The following is a 15,370-nucleotide window of genomic DNA, read 5'->3' as shown; positions in this document are numbered from 1 at the left end:
GTATATGTTTAATAATGTGTGTGTGTGGGTAGGGAAGGAGATAGAGTGAATTAAAAAAGTGATACGATTCTTATAGAGAAGTTTAACAAGAAAAAATACTTTTAGATATTGGATTGAATAGGTTTTGGTGTTGGTTTTGTGTTTCATCAATTAGACAAGTTAGTAAGAAACTCTGTTATCTGTACATGCAAGGTAATGTCTCATTTATTTATATGTCGCTGTCAAATGATATCAATAATGTTTAAGTGCCCACAAGAGACTTTCTGTTGGGAATGTGGAGAAATGGAAGAGGCATGGGATGTTATCTCAAACCCAGGGGGTCATAAGTATAGAGATTATCTGGTTCAGCCTTATATAAAACATAGGAATTCCTGCAATCATGTGCTTGAAACACTCTTTGGGCTGGGGAGCTTCAGGACTTTTAAACAGCCCATCTTTTTGCAAATAGTGGTCTTTTAGAAAACTGTTATTTATATTGAGGTCAATTCTACTTTATTATAAGTCAAGATTTAATTAAGGAGATATCCCTAATGTATGATGCAGCATGTCATACATACAGTGAAACTAAGTGCTAAATTGTAGGTTACTGATGCTAAGTGCCATGGAAATTGAGAAGATGGTGAGACCCTGAGAGCCTCAGGAGTCACTGGGAGGAGGATTTGACTATGCTGAGGGGAGAGAATCGCTTTGGCTGGGTGGGTGAGGTGGGATGGGGCAGTTATACGGAAGGAGCAGAAATCGCAGTCAGTAGCAGGTTCTGTTTGTAGGACTGTAAAAAGGCCAGTGGGGAGTGGATGGAAAATTTTGCCCTTGGTTGGACAAGCGGCTGTGTAGCAAGCTCTGTGCTAGATGCTGGGTTCACAGAGATGAATAAGACATGCTCCCTAGTCTCAAGAGGCTTGGTCGACGGGGGAGAGAGATGTAAACAGTACAATACTCAGTTTTAAATTCTACGATCTTGATGATCATGGGGTGCTGTGGAAAGAAGCTAACACAGATGGAAGAAGGGACCCAGTCAGGGACAAAGGAGGCTTTCTAGAAAGAACTGGAGGAGGAAGGGAGGGAGGAGAGGTTTGTGTAGGCTGAAGGAACAGAACAAAGCATGTGCAGACTTCAAGTATTTAGTCTGAGGAAGCCTGGAGAGAAGCAAATGAAGTTGGGTACATAAGGTGGAAAAAAAGGAACCAAAAAAAGTGAGCAGCCTCAAATGAACATGGTTTTGAAAGAGTCCCTGCCTCTTTAAAGAGGTAATTTGTTACATGGCTTGGATGACATATAAAAGTATTATTAGTATTCAGAAAAGCATTTTTATATTGGCTTATTGGTCCAGACAGCTAAGAGCACTGTCCACATATTAATAAAGTCCCATTATACCGGAAAAGCCAATATTCAGAAATTACTTCTTTTAAACAATAGCCTTGCTGGAAAGAATTCAATGGGAAAAAAAAAAGACATTTTATTCAAGATATGTGACTGTAAATTCATCTTGCAAAACATTGAACATATTTGATCTTCTGAAAATAAGGACACTTTGTGTAAAGTGGGCACTTACTTGGTAAGTGATCAGCATATCAAAGGTCACAATTTGATATTTGGTCATTGCTGAATTGTATCTTTTAAAAAAAATAGTGTCGTCAACCTTTTTTAAGGTTAAAGGATCAAAATGCATCTAAATTTAATTAACATTTGCAAGGTGCTCTATTATTTCAACTTATCCTATAAATAGAATGAACACTATTATTAGTATACCTATTTAAAAAAATTAATATCCTGGGAATGAAGGAAGTTAAGTTTCTTCCTGTAGAGCTAATGTTAATGAATAGTAATACTTGGAATTGAAATAGATCTGACGCCTTGTATACAGTCAAGTCCCAACAGTGGCTTGGAATATGGTTAAGCTTAGGGTAAAATCTTTAATAAAAAACGTTCTTATTTTTCAGTTTCATCTACTCATTCATAACTTTTAATTACGGAGATATTCTAAATGTTAATGATTTGCAGTGGTTACTTGACGTAAACTTTATCTTACTATATTTGATCGTAGCCAAAAGACCAAGAAGCGGTAAACTTGATCTTAGACTGTGATCCCCAAGCAGAGGTGAATTTTAGTGTTAGGTTTAGAATTTCCCTGGGATTGCCTTTATTCAAAGTAAAACATTGACTCCGTTCCATTCCTTACTCTAGGTTTCTTTTTCCCATTTTATAATCTCGATTGTTCATAGCAGCCAGAATTCCCCCGTAATCCCTTAGTGTTATGAAAAGATTTCACACCAATATGGTATTTCTATGATTTTATAAAGTCTTGTCCCCTCTCTCCCCCTGCTCCCACTAAGGAACTACATTACTCCATGTTCTTCCTATGATTTTGAATTTGCACTTGAGCCTCTGTTTGTTTTCTTTGGCTAAGCAGTGTGTGGGACCAATTAAAAGAAATGGAAACTGCCCTGGTGCTGTGTGTCTGCTTATGCTTTGTTCTTGTTTCCTTTGCTTGGCGGATGATTCTGATCAAGAAAACTGGTTCAAGAGCTTGGTGTGTGACAGATTGGTATTTGGGGCTGTCACATTGGCCTCATTTAAATATCTCTTCTACTGGCCTGACTAAAGGCTCACTTCCTATTGTTTGTGTGTGGCACATACTTTTGGATGCCCTTAATTTTGTCTCAGCTCTTCATTTCTGCTCTTACATATTTTACTTTTGTTTAAAATGGACTCTAATTGGTTTGGTCAAAGTCAAAAAAAATTTAAAGAATTATTTCTCCTATTATCGTTTGTTGCAGAGTGTTTTTTTTTTGCTCTATAATATAAAATGTTTATACACATTCCCTTCTCTTATTAGCTGAGCAGCTCTGGCAGGTTGTTTTAACTTTATATGTAAGAAAATCTTGGATTCCTTAGATATAACATGGGACTGCCCAGTGCCTATTTCATATGGTTTATGCGAGGCATTTCATGCAGTTTCTGGTTTTGTAGAAAGTAATCATTGCCTATGAGGTGCCTCTCCTCCTGCTTTGCCCTTCTCAGTGTTAGCAGTTTGACAGTACCTGAAGCTGTGTTGAACACACACACACACACACACACACACACACACACACACGGAGTTCCTATGTGATTCCTTAGAGATCAGAGGAATGGAATATATAAACTGAGGAGATCTCTATATACATTTAAGTTGCCTTGGTCTGTAAACTATTGTGGAAGAAGCCAGCTAAGTAAGAAAAACGAGATAGTAGCTATTGGAACCTGAAATCCATCTTGTCAGCACATGTTGAAAGAATCGTTTGCTTTTTGATATAAAAAATGAAAAAGAAATTTAGAACTTTCATTTATAAATCAGTTTGTATTAATTTATTTTTACATTGTATTTTTTTCTTATTCCAAAAGTTATGCATGCTTATTGTAAAAATTAAATATTGCAGGAATGTAGAATGTAATTGTAATCATAGCTAACACTTATTGGGAGTTTGCTGTATTTCAAGCATTGTTTTAAACACTTTACATGAATTAACTCTTTTAATAATTTTAGAAAATGAAAATCTACCAAACAAAACGTCAGTCTCTCCCAGATACCCAAGATAACTCATTGATTAAAGATCTGAAAGTTAATTTTATAACTGGAAAGGATTCAGTAGTTTTTCCAAGTTAACTTCCTTCCTATGGACAGTGTGTGGTAGCCTATTGAAGAGAGTAAAGTGAGACTATTGTATCCATACTTATCAAAGCCCCAAATTGTTGCAATACAGCTATGTACCGCCTAACGACATTTCCGTCAATGACGCACTGCATATACGATAGTTGTCCCATAATATTGGTACCATATAGCCTAGGTGTGTAGTAGGCTATATCTTCTAGGTTCGTGTAAGTACGCTCTATGAAATTTGCACGATGATGAAAGTGCCTAATGATGCATTTCTCAGAACGTATCCCCATCGTTAACTGACACATGACTGTACATAATTTTCAAGAAAGGGTTGTCCATTTCTATATTCTACTTCCCATTCCTACTCTAGGACCCAAAGATTGAGGAATCTCATAGTTAAATCTATCGTTAGAGTTCAAAGGGGCCCTAATGTGCGTCTAGATAAGTGGTTTCCCTATTGTGTCCCTGGAGAATCTTAAGTTTCCATTGAATTGCAAAAAGGGTTGCCAACCACTTTGACTTAAATACTTTCTCTCTTTATGATATTTTTAAATATGAGGCTCTGATTTAAGCTTACATTTTAAAACTGGATTTTTTTTTTTTTGCTAAAATAGTTGAAACCACTGATCTAATTTAATCTTTCTTTGCGTAGAGATATTCTTGTTAAGAGTATGCTTGACAGGTGGTTTTCCAGACTTGAATCTTTCCAAGGAGAAACCCTAACTCTTTGACAAGAGGCCCTATCCAATTCTGAATGCTCAGAAAGTTCTTCCTTAGAATATTATTCAAAATATGCCTTCTTTTTCCTGTAAGACGTAATTTTACCTTCGAAAGCCTCCCCAAATAATTTCCTTTTCCAGATGACAACTACGAAATGTATTTAAATAGCTAGCCATATCTTGTTCATAGCTGCCTGCCAGTGGGACCTTTGTTCCTTTGACAGAATCTTCTCTAGTGATAAGATTTCTAGGCCCTATTCAATTCTGATCATCCTCTTCTAAAGTCCTCTACTTATTGATGTTTTTCATCAAATGCCACTTCAAAGCATAATTCAATATTCTACATGTGATCTAGCCTGTGAACAGTATATTGAGATTTTTATCCAATTTAATTTATGCTCTGTTTTAATATTAATTTTGCCACAAGTGCGTTTCTTTTTTTTCTTTTTTAAATAGTTGTTTAAAATGGAATGATGTTAAATGCATGGCTAATTGAAATCCTTTTTTCCTTATATATTGTTGTCAATGCACATCTCTCCCAGCCTGTATTTCTGCTACTGACTTTTGAAGCTGAATGTATTTGTTATGCTTATCTTGATGAAATTGAATCTTGGTCTTGGCCCATTGATGTTCAGTACCGGAATTCCCAAGGGCATTCTCCTCAGAAAGGATTCCTTAGTCACATGTTCTGCCTGCCTTAGAAATTCCCAATACATATTTGTATCAAAACAACTGAGAAGTACTGTTTTAGAGAAAGCTATTTAATTTTGTTTAATGCAACGTTTATTTGAGCACAGAAAATTTTTTTTTTTTTTGTTCTCTCTCTTTTTGAAGCATAACATTTATTAACATTTCTTGGGATAGTATTCCAGGAAACACTGCCCAAGTCTGTTAAGAGAATTTTGATTTAAGAACTAGCTGTTTGGGGCGGCCTGGTGGTGCAGCGGTTAAGTTAGCACGTTCCACTTCAGCGGCCCTGGGTTCGCTGGTTTGGATCCTGGGTGGAGACATGGCACCACTTGGCAAGCCACACTGTGGTAGGCGTCCCACATATAAAGTGGAGGAAGATGGGCACAGATGTTAGCTCAGGGCCAGTCTTCCTCAGCTAAAAGAGGAGGATTGTCGGCAGATGTTAGCTCAGGGCTAATCTTCCTCAAGAAAGAAAAAGAAGAAAGAAAGAAAGAACTAACCCTTTAACATTATGTTAACTGTAAATTTGATTACCTTGTTTCTCATAGTTTGATCCAGTTCAATAGTTAAAATATTAATGGCACAGGGTCAAGAAAGAACTCCTTATATATCAAGGAGTGTTCCTAGATTTATATAAATAGGAAAGAAGTTGTTGAGGTGTTGTACATTATAATAATGTTGAGGTGTTGTACATTCTTGGGCTGTTGTTGTAATAATCTTATCTCAGAATTTTCAGGCTTAGCAAGAAAAGTTACTATTTTCTTATTTTAGGAATTCACTTTTTCTTCTGTGTTGAAAACCAGAATATTATTCCCCATCCTGACATTCTTCATAGTTGAGCTATCCATGTCATACCTGGTTCCATGGTTCCATGGTCATACTTGAAAATACATTCAGCTAATTGTGCTATTTTGGGCTGGACAAGCTTACTGTAGTAGTTATCCCATTGTTTCTCACCGTACTTCATAGGTGTCTGTCATGAAGGAAACGTTATGTCTGGAGAAAATGTATAAATAGCTCATAATTCTTAAAAAATGCTAGATTTGAATACTCCAAAACCAGGCTTAAAAGTTAACAGAAATTGACAGGGGATAATCTCTACTTGCCAAGATGCTTGCCATCAAAATTATCTATTTTGGTTTATAGAGATATACTTCAGGGAAAGTTTTCTATGAATAACCTCTCTGATTAATACATGAATATCCCTATATAAATAGCCCTTGGTGGTCCATTGATAAACAAGGCTGTTGTTGTATTAGGTGCACTTTTCATCAACTTTGTTCTGTAGACCATTATTTTCAGGAAATATTAACAGATATGCCATATGAATGACAGGAACTCCATGGTCAATAGGTTTGAGTGAAACTAAATAATATATTCTCCTCTTGGAAGGTACATTAGCATATTAAAGACTTTGAGAAATCCTATAGGATTAAAAAAAATAAAGCCTGTTTTTGTTTTACCTAATGTCTTCTAAACTTTTTTGAGCATAGCACCCTTTGTTATGTTTTGTTTTGAGTCACAACTAATGTATTTCATTTTTCAATCCACTTGTTGGTTTGACTGTTGCTGCCCTTGGTCTGGACCACCTCCAGCTGTCTCTGCCCTCCTCATACTGCATCCTCCTTTCCTGCAGCCAACATTAGGAGCATTAGGTCCTGCAGAGAGCTTAGGTGGGAACATCCAAATATTTTCTTCATTTATTCACTCATTCACCCAATAATGATTGAGGATGCACCAAGGGGAAAGCAGTGATGTATATTCTTTGAGGATACCAACAAGTTTAAATTATGGACTGCCCCTCCAAAGTGTATGTCCAAGCTTGAGAGATAAAACATGCTGTAAGAACTGTGAGGATCATGGGAGAGGGACTCAACACTATCATAATTTAGACAAAGGAGAGAGCAGCTCCAGCTACATGATCAAGAAAAGCTTGATGAAGGAATTGGCGCTTGAGATGATCCTTAAAGGTCAGCTCATATGTTGATGGGTAGAAATATGGGTCCCTCATTCTAGGAGGGACTAAAAGCACCAAGGTCGAAGGCCATACAGCTTACATGTGGAGCTGGGTGGGTGGTCCAATTCGATAGACTGGAGGAGAACAGTAGAAATTAAATTTGAAACAGTCAGTCTAACTTGATGAGTAATATTATATGACAAGAAGACTAGAAAATTCACTAAGAAAACTAGAAAAGTGTAATTTATGGGAGGTTTGCATAGAATTCTGAGTACTGCCTTTGCTTCCTGCCTCCTTTTCTCTCTGTTGTCCTCCTCCAAGAGCCAGGCAGTCAGGACCAGGCTATGGCATAAAAGGATGCTTTAAAAAGGCTTTAGTAAATGCTGAGCCAATCCCAGTAGTTCTGGGTTGTTAAATACTGCTTAGGTTATAGGCTGTGTGCCGGAGTAAAGCATAGACAGATGCAAATCACAATGCTGCCCATGCTCAGAAACAGTGTCAGATACTGGTGTAATATGCGGAGTTTTTATAAAAGTGTGTGCTATTGTTGCATGAATATTTGTTTCAATATTAAGAACCATTTGTGTGGTACTATGCTCCTAGCAATGAGAATCTTCTTAAAGAAAGCCAAATTCCCTTTCTTTGAGAAGTGTTTAATCCTCTTCTTCAAAATTAACATAATTCCTGGTGTTAGTCCACTGAGAAAAGAAGTGAAGAGCATTCTAATCTATTCTAGCCTTCATTAAGTGTCTGTCCTTACCAGATTTGTAAGAAATGATTTTACACTTTTTGATCTTCCTAAACCCTAGTGACTGGTGACATTTTGATCTAGAGAGGAAAGAAAATTTACTAATTGGCTTCAAAAAAAATATGAGGCATAGTGTGGTTAGTGGTGGTGGTAGAAGAATGAAAAGAAAAGTTAGAGAAGAATTCCTTTAAATTTCTGATCTGGGTGATAAAATTAAGACTATGTCCATGGTGTAACTTAAATGTGATGTATCTCACTTCTATTCTTGGTAAAATCATACATCTGTGTACCAGTAACTTATGTTTTAACATGGTTTGTATGAGTAGGGAGGGGGAGTTTGAGAACTCTGAAACTACAGAGAAATATATTTTAATGATCATTGTATTTCTGTGAAACATACTTACACTACTTTGGTCCTGATCTTATAGGAAGTCAGAACTTCGCATTAACAAAGCATCAGTGACTGATTCTGGAGAATACATGTGCAAAGTGATCAGCAAATTGGGAAATGACAGTGCCTCTGCCAATATCACCATTGTGGATTCCAATGGTAAGAGATACCAACTGCATTCTATTCCTCAATCTGTCAGCAGAGGAATCAAGATGTGTGGTAAGACTTGAATAAATCGGTGTGTTAAATCTCATTGTGAACAAATAAAAAACATGGAAGGAAAACCACAAATTTCAAGTATCTCGTATGTCCTCCATAGAGCTTTTCACTCTGTGAGGTGGTATAGACCTGAAATAGATTTTTTTTTTAAGGATTTGAATAAGGTCGTGAATGGCAGAGACAGGATGGGTTGCTAAAAGGAAGAAGTTATACCTCCCTTTAAGTTAGCCAGGGAAGGGCAGTCAAATCTTTGGCTCTGTCAGAAACAGAATATGTGTGTATGTATATACGTGTATTTATATACAAAATACGTGTATATATACAGAATATATGTATATCGTATATATCTACACATGTATGTATATCATGTAGGAGAATATGTATGTTGCGTGTGGATGTGTATGTGTGTAAACAATACAATTCTGACAGTCCTAGAAATTTTTGTGTTCTTATATGTGTTATTAATGCATCTGGCTCTAGGTTGTAGGAAGTTAGGCTGATCAATTTTTTTAGGCCTATTCTGAAATTAGGAGAGTCTTAGAGACAAAGCGTTTCCTGCTATGCAAAGGCTTCAGCTTCTGTTTTCCCTGAGAACAGCACCAGAGGGTATTTGTTAAACAAATGAATGACTTGGAGGCAGAAGGTGCCACCTGCCCTCTGACAGCTTTTCTGAGGTTTTCTGAGGAAAGTCAAGGAACCACAGCTGGCGGCTCTCTGTTCATGATATCCCAGTAGTCCACAGCTTGATGGAGCCATCTATAGAAGCTGCTGATGAGCTAGCTGTGAGTGTTTGAATGTCTTGAAATAGTAAAATGTGACTTCAAAACCTTTAGTGCTCCTTTTCCCTTTTGAATTGCAGCACTTAACTGCTGACTTCACAAGCCCTGTCGTCTGTTCTAAAACCAAGCCAGGTGGCACTGCTTCCAGGTAGATGAGAAAGAGTGTCTACTGCAAAGGCCTGATCTCTTAAAGTGATAAAGTAAAAAAGCTAAGCCAGCAAGAGAAGAGGAAAAGTAACTGGAAGGGTTAACTCCATAGGAGACTGACGTAGTTTGTGTCAGTTGACTTAATGGGATAGGGAGAAGGAAGTGAGATAAAAATATGAAACAGGGTTGGGAAAATACAGGTTAATTCCTAGTCTTCTCTGGCCTTCCTGATGAACTGCTCTATTGCATTGTAAATCAACATGCATCATTTTCTTTTTAAATCCTCCCTCCACAGAGAGGAAGGGACAAAGGTGAGCCGCCGCAGTTTGCGTTACTATTTTTAGGAGCTGTGTTTGTCATTTAAAATGTAAAAGCTATTGAAAATTTATATGAATAAATGTAATAGCACTTTACTTTTAAATCAGCACAGGTTAAGCAATAGTATTTTGCTAGTGTTATTTTACCCCACATGGAATTTTATAGGATGATACTTGAAACACAAATTTAAAAATTAATTTCAGTGGCTTATTCTTTTCTTTCTATTGTACCATGTTAGCTTGTTCTCCGTTTGTCGCTGGCTTGGTTCACTGGCTCTCCCCGTGGTAAATGCTTTTGAATTATGATTTTGACACTTGGATTAGATTTGTGTAGCTATGCATACTGTAAAGTCCCAGGAAAATAAAGTCAGAGTAAGTTTCATGGTCTCACTGAGTGCTTACAGTAGTATTGTATTGATTATTCCACGTTTTCAGATTTACGAGATTAAGTAGTGAATTATTTACCACTATATATTCCTGGCAAAAACCCATAGGGTTCCTTTTTTTGTTAATTTTAGAGTGCCAAAAGTTTGATAATATGGCTTTTCACATTAATTTCACAGGAGAGACATCGAATTCATTTTTCCCTATTAACTCATTCGAGAATTGATCTCGAGTTAAGGTATATGGCATTAACCAACTATAGTGTAGAGAAATGAAAGCAGGGATGTTTTTGATAATGAATCCTTTTGACCTGAAAGGATAAAGAGAAGTTCATGGAATATTGCAAGGAAGTCATTCTTAAACATCCAACTAAAATTCTTTAGGAAATGGGTTCTTACTGCCTTATTTAAAACATCTAAAGCAGGAGAATGAAGAATCTCAATTACACGGCAAGGTGTCTTGTCTCTATTTTCTTCTTAGAATGTTAGAAATAGTTTACCCTTACCGAACCCTCTCTTTGTATTTAAAAAGAAATGAAGATTTAGAATGTGTCTTAAACCAGGCACATTCGGGATCAGAAGGTATAGTAGCAAAAGGGGCCGTGAACCCAGGTGTCTGTAATTCCTGGTCGAGTACAGCTCACTCTGTACATGACTGTGTTGGCGAATGTGTAAGATAAGATTCTTTGGTTTGTGAAGAACAGAAACTGAAGGAATGGTGTGAGGCAGAAAGAGAGAGGAATTCCGGGGAGAAGAACTAGAACTTCATTATACTGGACCTCAAAGAGAAAATTGTACCCAGGGCATCTCTGAGAAAAGAAGCAATGGGAGTTTGTGGCTCTTCTTTCTACTGTCTCTGCTTTTAATGTGCCTCAGATACTTTCTTGACTCTTCTACAATTTCTTATATCCTCTCACCTCTCCTGCTCTCAACTATGCTCCTTTATAATTCCAAAGTTTGACCGGATTATGATCCCACTTGGCCACATTCTTCTGCCTGGCTCTTTTCAAGGCATTCTTTCAGTTGCAGTTCCTACTGTATGATTGTTTCCTTAGGTCCCAAATCAAATTCCCCATAGCAAGAATCTGATTGGCAGAGCTTATTGTGTCAGACCACATAGAAAGAACTAGAGAGCTTACCGCTCAATTGCCTTCTGGTCAGGTGCCCAACATGGGCTCAACTCCGGAGAGCGAAGCCAGAAACAAGGCTGCCTAGAAACGCCCCTCTCTTCAGAGGCTGTGAGTGGACTGTGCTGCTCATCAGAGCCTGTGGCTTGGCAGGCACCATGATAGACAAGGCCAGTGAGCTCTGCATATTGGGAGACTCTTTTCTCCCTACACCTCAGGGGCTTAGCTGTAGTGTAACCAAAAGGAAAATATGTAATCATTCTGATCCTTTACCCTCTTCCATTGCTATCTGTGAATTTGCTATATTCAGATCAAGGCTCGTTCTCAAGGAAGTTTCAGCTCCTGTGCTGATCTCTTTGAGACTCAGATGCACTCCCTTTGTGTTGTCGCATCCCCTGTCTCCCTAGGAATCTGGGCAAAGGTGCACAGAAACACTCTTTCAGAGAGAAAAACAACACTCTGCTGTGGTTATAAACTGCCATGCAGCCAAACCATCCTTCCTAAATGTGTATTTACTGTTAACTTGGGCTGAGAGAGTGGAATTCTCAAGAATTTCTTTCTTCCTTGGGAGTCATAGGAAAAAAAAGGCTTAAAAATTAGAATATATTGTCAAAATATTATAGTGTGTAGAACTCCCCTCGAGACTTTAATTTATGTTTTCTACGAAATATTAGTCATTTTGTTAATTTTGTCCTGTGTCACTCATCTCTCCCATTTTTCTCCAGTAAGTACACAAGTATGGTTTGATAATTTCTATACAGGTGCCTTGATGAAAGATCCTGGTACGTTGATGCGAGCTAATTATTCTAAGCAAAGGATTCCTTGCGATTTACTCAAATTCTCACACAAGTGCCTTCTTTGCGCTAAGATGTTTAGAATATATTTTGGTGTAAGATTCTAAGAGGGATGGCAGAAGTTAGGTGGAGCCATGCATGGGAGGCTTTTCACCCCAGAAAAAAATGAAAAATCTAGCAGGATGACCTTGCTATTTGACACTATTTTTAATCCCGTTAAAACCTATTTAACTGTTAGAATAAAATTAGCTTAGATCTTAAGGTCTAAGTCTTCCATCCAATATTATGAACTTTTTGCATTGAAAGTTACTGTTTAGATCTACCTACATTAGTAACTAGATATAAATGATAAAAATACTAAGAAATTCCCCTTGAATCCTGTACTCGAGTGAAACAATGATCGTATTTCCACTATTTGCAGAAACTTAGAAAAGAATGTACATATAGCCAATCATTTTTAGGATATATTTTAGAAATTTATATGTCTTCTACCTTCTCCAATGCCTTTAATCCCTACCTTATTTGGAAAAAAAAAGAATTTCTCATACAGTAGGCAGATATAAGTCTGTGCAATCTGCTAACTGCTTCTGGGACTATGCAAGTCTAATACGGTCCAGTTGAGTTTTCATATAAAGAAGGATCTCATAGGCAGTATCATTCCAGGATGGATTACGGGTGGGTTCCTTTTATGAATTCACATATGGCAGTTTAAAAGGCCCCATACACCATGCTTACAAGGATCATACACTATGTGTTCATTTTTATTTGTATTTTATTTGGCTTGGTCTTTATATAGGAAACCCTAATTTATCAATTACCTCTTAGCTAACAAGCTCCATAAAAACTCCTGCACATCAGATTAGAGAAGAGAATAGCAGATCTAACTGGTTTTCAAATTAATTAAGTACTGCAGTCTTTTAAAACATTAGTACAAGAGAATATATAGCTAATCAATCACATCTTCTCCTAGGTTTTCTTTTTTTAATGGGAAGAAAAATTATTTGAGTGAGATTCAATTTCCCATAGGAGCACTTGGGCTCATAGCAATAAAATAGCTGTTTCATTTAAGATGAGCAGAAAAATATTATTTCCACAAAATTTGACAAATAAAGCAATTGGCCCTTTAAAACATTGGCTCATGTGGGTAACAGGCTTGGCCTCACCCCCTCTCCCAAACTGACAGTGGTGTGGGAATGCCATGGTATTGGTGAACAACCTATAGTTATACTGTGAAGCATGTGAAATAGGTTTTATAATTTGCATAGCAGTCTCCATGTATGTTGTATTACATAGGATTCCCATGAAGGCTATAAGCAAGAGCAGTATGAGTGGAGTAGAGTTATATTTCAATGCATAGTATTCATCGTGTCTCTACACCATTTGCTAATTTCAAAATTTCTCAGTTGCTTAAGAGTAAGCACTCATTATGAGCAAGAATTTAGACACTCAAAGATGTTCCTGAAGCCATCTGCCAGTGCTCATAAACAAGTGTGCCCATTTTAAATCTTTAAAAAAATGACTTGATCAATTTTTTGTATGCACAATAATGACCCGTAATTTTAGAATAACAGAGTCACATAATTGGATGTCTAAATACACACAGACACCTCTTATATGTGTTTGTATATACGTATATGTATATTTTGCTAAATAGTTATATTTAGTATATTGTGCTAATGGTGAAATCTCAAAAAAATCATGCATACATGATAATTAGAAAAATTCCTTTCAAGAAGATGTTATTTTTCAGATACTGCAACTTTTTCTTGAGGTCAGATTCTATTTATTCAAAAAGCATTCAAACATTTCAAGTACACTAATGTTCCTATGTTTACTTGCGTCCTCAGCTTGAGTTGCTTAGCTGTGTTTAGCTCCTAATGATTCTAAATCCTCATTAATTTGCACTAATAAAGGGGATGTCCTTTATAAATAAACAAATTTAATATACCAAATTACTGTGGGAAAAATATGTTGCTTAAATAAACATCAAGGGGATTGCAGGACTTAATTTTTAAAAAATCTTTAATAATAACATAAAATTATTTTCAGTTACACTTATCACAAAAGGTTGTTTTCTAAATCTATGAATTCTACCCAAAATAAGCATAAAAATACTTGCTGAGTGGTTTTAATCAAAAAGACTAACTTTTTTTATTAGAAGGATTCTTTTAGTATAGAAGTATAAACTTCTGATCTTGTATTTCCCCCAAGATAATTCACAAGGTTTTTATTTGGAACCATAACCATTAAAGATGTTTTTACGTTCTCCAACATGAATATCTAATTTTAGGAAGAGGTTATTTTAAATTGTCTCTGTACTACATCTTTGTAGTAACCTTCTGTTCTGGTATTTTTATCTAACATTCAATTAAAAAAGGAAATGTTATGGTTAACCTTTCCTCTAATCTGAGATCTTTTATGCTGAGCTAGAAAAGCTCTGATTTTTTTTCTTGGAAGGTCACAGTGGACAACTACTTAGTTTGTCAAAAGTAAATTTGAAAAGAGTCTTGATACTCATGCTGGGATTGGCACTTTTGCCCAATTCTTGTGACCCTGAGCTTGCTACTTCAGTCTGGCTGTCACGTCATTGATGGGTCCTGAAGGACAGAGTGAGGAAGCATCTCTCCTAATGTGGGCACTTGCCTTGGAAACATGCATCTTCTTCTAGGTCTTCATAGAGAAAGTCAAATGCTGTGGATCTTTGATAAAAATCTTTCTCTCAGATGAAATTTTTCCCAAAAAACAACAGTTCCATTTTCTACAGCCCAAATCAAGAAAGCTAGTTGTAGATGCTTCAGAAGCAAATATCGCCACATTACCAACTCAGAATGTACTCTTTCGTGTCTGCTGCTTTGAGACAATCCAAAGGACATCATACACCCTCACATACTGATTCCTTTCACTTTGTCCCATTTTTAGTGTTTTTAAGAGCCGATGTAGGCAACTTTGGTGGCTTGATAATAATCTCACACTTTGAATGGTTTGTCCTCCTAATGCTTGATTAGAGAGGACCGTCCATACTAAAATTTGCACAAGAAAGATACATTTGCTCTTACTAAAGCTATATTTCTGATCTTTATATATTCATATTTAACCTGATGCTTATTCTTAAACATCCCTGCTGAATCTTACATGCCATTTTCCTTTTCTTGCAATTCCACAAAACCTTTTATCCCTGAAGAAGTCTCTGAGGTTGAAGAAATATTTCCACTTAAATTAATTCCTCTTACCTGCCAAACTAGTCCTATCATGGAAACCCTAGATGGTCATATCTATATTTAAAGATGATTACACTGATCATGAACATTTTTAACTCCATGATTAACAGGCTAATAATTCAAACTTAAAATGATAGCGTATATGACCTACTTAGGATTTTAGTAGAATCTAGTAACTTTTGTTGTATATCACAACAGATTCCACTATCTTTTTGTCTTGGTTAGTAAGTGGTAAACACTATTA

General features: G+C 36.6%; 1 protein-coding gene across 7 annotated transcripts in view; it reads left to right on the top strand.

Moving 5' to 3' along the window:
* The window catches only part of LOC106824350 (pro-neuregulin-1, membrane-bound isoform), a 213,333-nt gene that overhangs the window by 47,396 nt on the left and 150,567 nt on the right, over positions 1-15,370 (top strand). For all 7 annotated transcript variants that reach the window (XM_014830610.3, XM_070499860.1, XM_070499858.1 and 4 more), the window contains exon 3: positions 8,180-8,301. In XM_014830610.3, the coding sequence (XP_014686096.1) occupies positions 8,180-8,301 (122 nt within the window). The remainder of the gene's footprint in view (positions 1-8,179; positions 8,302-15,370) is intronic.

The sequence above is a fragment of the Equus asinus genome, chromosome 27 (genome assembly GCF_041296235.1).
Source record: "Equus asinus isolate D_3611 breed Donkey chromosome 27, EquAss-T2T_v2, whole genome shotgun sequence".
Lineage (NCBI taxonomy): Eukaryota > Metazoa > Chordata > Mammalia > Perissodactyla > Equidae > Equus > Equus asinus.
This window is presented reverse-complemented; position numbering and strand designations above follow the sequence as displayed.